General features: G+C 34.2%; 1 protein-coding gene across 1 annotated transcript; it reads right to left on the reverse strand.

The window, feature by feature from the left end:
- Positions 1 to 583: 583 nt before the first annotated feature.
- LOTGIDRAFT_159702 (hypothetical protein) lies at positions 584 to 6,423 on the reverse strand (the record flags this gene model as incomplete). The annotated part of the gene is made up of 4 exons (XM_009054190.1): positions 584 to 766; positions 1,197 to 1,387; positions 5,367 to 5,541; positions 6,208 to 6,423. The coding sequence occupies 4 exons, from the start codon at positions 6,421 to 6,423 to the stop codon at positions 584 to 586; spliced, it is 765 nt and encodes a 254-aa protein (XP_009052438.1).
- Positions 6,424 to 7,320: the final 897 nt, after the last annotated feature.

Consider the following 7,320-nt stretch of genomic DNA (forward strand, 5'->3'; position numbering starts at 1 on the left):
CTTCAAAGAGCATAATGTATATTCCTCAAGGAGCATAATGTATATTCTTCAAGGACATAATGTATATTCCTCAAGGAGCATAATGTATATTCACCAAGGAGCATAATGTATATTCTTCAAGGAGCATAATGTATATTCTTCAAGGAGCAAAATGTATATTCCCCAAGGAGCATAATGTATATTCTTCAAGGAACATAATGTATATTCTTCAAAGAGCATAATGTATATTCCTCAAGGAGCATAATGTATATTCCTCAAGGAGCATAAAGTATATTCCTCAAGGAGCCCAATGTATATTCTTCAAGGAACATAATGTATATTCCTCAAGGAGCATAATGTATATTCCCCAAGGAGCATAATGTATATTCCTCAAGGAGCATAATGTATATTCCTCAAGGAACATAATGTATATTCTTCAAGGAACATAATGTTTATTCCCGAGGGGCATAATGTATATTCTTCAAAGAGCATAATGTATATTCCTCAAGGAACATAATATATATTCTTCAAAGAGTATATTTTTTAAGGAGCATAATGTTTATTCTTCAAAGAGCATAATGTTTATTATTATAGGAGCATAAGGTTATTTTTGTTTCCTATTTTGATTCACGATAGTAACAAACAGTCTGAAGGTATCCATGAAACCTTTCCTAGGGCCATCATTAGGAGCCTGGACACCTACAGTATACAGAGAACGAGTTGATTCGAACTCATTTAAACTCATCTGTTTAAGAACCTGACTTGGAGAGACAGCATTCGGCAAATCCTGGAATATAATAAGAATCGAAATAACAAGACGGATCATGTGCAATCTGAAAGGCGGACTTATCTCGTAATTTGTATGCTAAAATTGACATTTGTAGAGGTATAACGCTTTTCCGCCATCCATACTGCAAAGGGAAAAAATATATATATCCATATCTTACATAACAAACATCTTCCAAAGGTATTGGCAATGCTCTGATATTCCGTATCCATTTTCTCCACACACGGAGCTAAGGTTTATTGTACCTTCTCATGTTTCTAAAGTCGTTCAAATGTAGGAAGAAATCGGATGCTGTTAACGTTATGCCGTCTTTAAAAAACGAAACCTGCCCCTAATTCCCTTAAACCGTAAATAATTATTGTTCAGTAAAAAAGGCTTTCTTAAGTACCAATACCTGATGTCTAACCTTTCAGAAAGATGTTTTTCCTACCTGTTTTGTAGCGACGAGTATCAAGGGAATACCGTTAGTACTCTCATACTGTAGAAACTTATGAAGTTCCCTTCTAGCCTCGTTAAACCGTGAAGGTAAACTTGAATCTACACAGTAACAAATCAGGTCTAAATTCATCGTAAAGCCCCTGAAATCTTTCCAGTATTCTCGACAATTCGGCGAACCTCCAACTGAAATATAATAACACGACAAGATAATTAACTAAGAAACTAAAATGAAATCGATCACCTGTTTTAATGATGGAAAATGACTAGTTATTAAATAAATGAGTTTCTTGTACCAATTCGAAGCAACCCCTTATAAAATTGTCTTATTGATGCCCTAGCACGTCGTATAGCTTCTGCAAATCATCGTAAATCAATCGGAAATCTTCGTACTGCAATGATCATCCTTTGTACTGAAATCGTCAATCATCGAACTTTGAACGTTAATCTTCGTAATTCAATCTTCGATGTTAAATCGCCAAATCTTCGTAATTTAATCGCCAATCTTTGCACTGCAATCGTCATCCTTTGTACTGCAATCTTCGAACTTCAGCCAACAACCATTTAGCTTCAATAGCCAATAATCTACTGTAATCACCAAACTTCGTACTGCAATCGTCATTCTTCGTACTTCAGTCAACAAACATTTAGCTCCAATCTTCAATATTCTTTGTATTGCAATCGCCAATCATTGCAGTGCGTTCTTCGAACGCACTGCATTGTTTTGCAAATGACTATTTTTTTTTTTTTTTTTTTTTTTTTTGTCTACTTCTGGTCACGCTCCCCAGCCAAAACTGCACATGTCACACATTGTTTGACACTATTATTTCTTATACTTTGCGTGTCGCTACTGTTTAAATGTAAAATGACGCATTTTCTTCCAACCGGAAATGACGTATGACGTTAACCATTCATTACGTATTTCGAATTACTGCTCTAATTCTGCATCTATTTTGACCGTAACTTCTTTTATAAAATTTCAGATTTTGACTTTTGTCGCTGACTTTTTTTGTTTTAATTTTAGCGTTTTTTTCAACTTCTACAATTTTATATCAATCGATCTAAAAATTTAATAGTAGATAAGCATTATGATTCCTGACAAAAAACTATTTTCAAAATTTCGATATCACTTCCGGTTTTGACGTCATTCGCCTCTAAACTTGAAATTTCAACTTCCGGAATTTTGTAGGTATTTGAAAAATTCTTTTTGAAATTAGTTAAAATTATCCCTATAACAATTTTGGAATGAAAAAATTTGAACCGGAAGTAACGTGTCAGACGCCATCTTGATGTGACCAATTTTTGTAAAAATCGATATTAAGCTTCAGGGGTAAATCTGATTTGTGTGATTTTGGTGTCTAAAGAATCTGCAATCGATTGCTAACAAAACTTAGGAAGCCGATTTTTGAATTTTGGATTTGTATTTTTTTTATTTTCGGTTTTATGTTTTCAGTAATTGTCAAAAATATTAAGGCTCATATCTAGTGACTTTGACCTTTGGTGACCTTGTGACTTGAACAAAAGTTGTTGCCCCTTACGAGATATATCCGTTGATATCCTCACTTTTGTTGTGCATCGTTAACTTCCGGTTCTGCAGCCATTGGAAAATCACGATTTTTAACTTTGAAGAACTCTGTCACGTGACCTAATTAACATACGACAAAAATTCTTATATATTCTTTGAGTGCATAAAATCTCCTTTTTGGCGATATATCACATTTGATATTTTGATCAAAATTGCGCGTTTTAAAAATCGAAAATTTTGTACTGACTTCTATAGTAACTGTGCGTAAAATCATGGTGTCTATAATTTACCGACAGTCACCGTTGCCCTAAAAAAAGGTTTAACTACGAATATCTCATGATCTAATGATTGTAAAGAGTTGAAATTTTGAACATTATTTAACAATGTACACACCACCACAGACAAAACTTAAAATTTTTGAAGTGGGCGTGGCACATCCGGTGTGCATTTACCTTTACCTGAAATATTTGCAATTGTTATAACTCTCATAGTTTTCAATTATCATCCTAGAAATTTTGCATGAAAATAGATCACTGCTTAGGACAATTTGTGATAAGATTACAGTTGTTTGCATTCTTTACTTTAAAAAAGGGAATAGGTTTAACAATTTTATAAATTTTCATTTTTGATCTTTAGCATGAATGACCTTGACCTTTGCATGGTCAAAGGTCATTGGCTAAGGAGGACCATTCTTACTTTGATCTTTGATGTCCGATATATACTTCCGGTTTTGCAGACGTCCAAAACAGCAATTTTCGAAACTTCAAAGGCTCATATTACTTTTATTTGACATTTGTTGACCTTTTGACCTGAACAAAAGTTGTTGCCCCTTACGAGATATATCCGATAATATCTTCACTTTTGTTGTGCATTGTTAACTTCCGGTTCTACAGCAATTTGAAAATCGCGATTTTTAACTTTGAAGAGCTCTGTCACGTGTCCTAAATAACATATAACAAAATTTCTTATATATTCTTAGAGTGCAAGTCTTCCGGTTTTACAGACGTCCGAAAACAGCAATTTTCGAAACTTCAAAGGCTCATATTACTTTTATTTAACCTTTGTTGACCTTTTGACCTGAACAAAGGTTGTTGCCCATTACGAGATATATCCGATAATATTTTCACTTTTGTCGTGCTCCGTTAACTTCCGGTTCTACAGCCAATTGAAAATCGCGATTTTTACCTTAAAAAGGTCTATCACGTGACCTAATTTACATCAGCGAAAATTTATCTTTTGTCCTTATTACACGCAATCTATTCTTTCAAATGATATATAACACTTGGTATTTTGATTAAAATTGAATTTGAAAATTTTGTATTATATTCTATGGTAACTTTGCGTAATTTTAACGGTTTCTATAATCCACCGACAGTCACCGTTGCCTTAAAAAAACTTTTAACTACGAATATCTCATAATCTAATGATTGTAAACACTTGAAATTTTGAACATTATTTGACATTGTACACATTATTACAGACAACACAAAAGTTTTGCAGTGGGCGTGGCAAATCCGGGTTACTTTTACCTTTACCATAAATAATTCAAATTGTTATATCTCGAAAAGTTTGCATTTTTCACCATCGAAATTTTACAAAAAATTAAAGCACTATTTGGGACAATATCTGATAGAGTTACATTTTGTTTAGGCCTTTTACTTTAAAAAAGGGAATAGGATTTTTAACTTTACAGCTATTTGAAAATTCGACTTTTTACTACCGAATGTTAACACCTTTTAGTACCAAATGGTATCAAATTCATGCGTCTTTTCACTACCGAACGGTAAACGGTTTAAACGATTTTTTCTACTATTGAACGTTTACATGCTTTTCTTTCCGGTAAGAAATCCCATTGTGACTTTAAAATGCAACGTTTTATCGATGTATCAGGTTGGATGCGCACTGCTTCGGTACCGTTATAACGGTTCTAGTTGTTCTTCAGTTGTCAATCGTCAATCTTCAATCATTGTACTTCAACGTCAAATCGTCAATCTTCGTAATTTAATCGCCATTCTTCGTAATTCAAACATCAGTCTTCGATCTTCAAACGTCAATATTCGCCAGTCTCTTAAAATTAGCCGTAAAGTTTTATACTCCAATCCTATTTCAATCATCAATTTTTGGTCTTACGTCTACAAAGGTCGGACTCAAAGCATTCACATTTTTTCAATTTTTTGTTAGCGAAACCTTGAGCGTCTTTCTGGATCGTTTTCTTTTGTATTAATGTAATTTATTGTGATAATATGAAATTATTATATTGTTAAGTTTGTTAAAAAACGTTCGAATCTTGGATCTTAACCTCAGCACAAAATCAGTTGTCTTGAAGAGGATTTCTTATATAAAACACCTGTTGATTGCATTCAAATAGTTCAACCTTAAGGTTCAACATATCGTTTATAAAATATCCAAATATTGGATCTTGACCGATCATTTCCAAATCAGTTAACCTGATCAATATCCAAAACACTTGTCGATTGCATTCAAAAGGTTTAAAATAACCTAAAGGTTTAACATAATTATCTTTTATAAAATATCCAAATATTGGATCTTAACCGATCATTTACAAATCAGTTGACCTGATGAGGATTTCATATTCAAAACACCTGTCGATGGCATTCAAATAGTTTAAAATAGTCTTACCGTCCCACATATCGAGAGAAACTTCCCCCAGTTTTACAGTATTCACATAAAATCCAATAGTTGTTTCTTCTGTTGACCCTAATCTTCTTCGACCCTTACAAAAACATCGGGAGAAGCGTGTCTTGCCGGAACCATCTAACCCTATTATCAATATCTTTCTTTTCTCCGACTTTGTCTGAAATAACATGGGATATAAAGATTTTAGAAGGTAGAGTGGCCCAAATCAATATCATTATCAAAGACTTGATAGAGTCCACATATTGACGTAAAAAATAACTGTCAGAGATCAGAAGGAACAAGCTGACCAAATTTCATCAATGGCAACTAACCTCAAAATAATTTACCGACGTTTGTTATTTATACCTTTGAGAGGATAGATAGAGGCAGAAAATTTGCCGACCTCCACCGATATAACTTTGAGAGGACAGATACAGGCAGAAATTTTGCCGACCTCGATCAATAATAACTTTGAGAGGACAGATAGAGGCAGAAAGTTTCTGACTGACTTCCGTGTATTATAACTATAATTAGATCAGATACGGAGGTACATTTCATAAGCGACGTTTAGAGGTACAGATTACAGGACAATAGGCTATTATGGTATAATTTTCTTGGGTGCGTACATAACATTTCACCATTGGCATCATCAGGTGAAATAATGATACTGATAATGTAAATTGTTAAAACGTTTTGTACCATAAAACCCAATACCATAATATTGTGTTCCGAAAATAAGAGAATCATAGGAGAGATTCGTCAAAATCCAGATATCAAGCTATAGAAAAACAGTAAGTTTCATGTTAAGAGCTAAGGCTGAGGTTGAGGGCCAAGACTGACTTACCGATGGTTGAAGCCTTTCAAAATATTCATCATCACCATTATCATAATAGACATATCTCCAGGCTCGGTACAGACTATATCCTACAGCAATGCCTGCTACCCCAGTGATAATGTACGTCATGTTCTCCTTAATGTTCTCAGCAAACGAGTCCATTTGCCACTTTCTGAATACCAGTATCCCGACGTTACTATAAGGCTTATTATGACGCAACGTCATTGTATTATGCAATAACCTATCTATAGATTTGAAATTAATAACCTTTGGCGAAACCTGCGATATGAACATGATCTGGTTTTCGGGAAAGGGTGGGTCTGTAGGGAATGGATGAGCTACGTTATTTAAAGTTTACATTATTAAAAAAAACTTCTATGTCATTTCAAACGCCTACAAAATTGATGTCCCGAAATACACATTCCAAATGATAAAATCAACAAGATTTTAACATGATCAGTTAGTAACACACTGACATTGGTAAAATTTACTTTCAGCTGGTAACATCCACCAAATTGTTACATTCAACAGAATGTGGTAACACCCATCACCTGGTAGCATCCATCAGCTGTTATCATCCATCAGCTGGTATCATCCAACAGATGGTAACATCCATCAGCTGGTTGTAACATGCATCATCTGGTAACATCCATCAGCTGGTAACATCCACCAAATTGTAACATTCAACAGAATATGGTAACATCCATTGCTTGGTAACATCCATCAGCTGGTATCATCCAACAGATGATAACATCCATCAGGTGGTATCATCCAACAGATGGTAACATCCACCAGATTATAATATCCAACAGATGCTAATATCCACTAGATGGTAATATTCACCAGACATTAATATCCACCAGATGATAATATCCATCAGATTGTAATATCCACCAGATGATAACATTGACCAGACATTAATATCCACCAGGTGGTAATATCCACCAGGTGGTAATATTCACCAGATATTAATATCCACCAGATGGTAACATCCATCAGATTTTAATATCCATCATCTGGTAACATCCGCCAGATTTTAATATCAAACAGAAGGTAATATCCACCAAATGATAATATCCATCAGATTGTAATATCCAATATCTGGTAACATCCACCAGGTGG

The sequence above is a fragment of the Lottia gigantea genome (assembly GCF_000327385.1).
Source record: "Lottia gigantea unplaced genomic scaffold LOTGIsca_21, whole genome shotgun sequence".
Lineage (NCBI taxonomy): Eukaryota > Metazoa > Mollusca > Gastropoda > Lottiidae > Lottia > Lottia gigantea.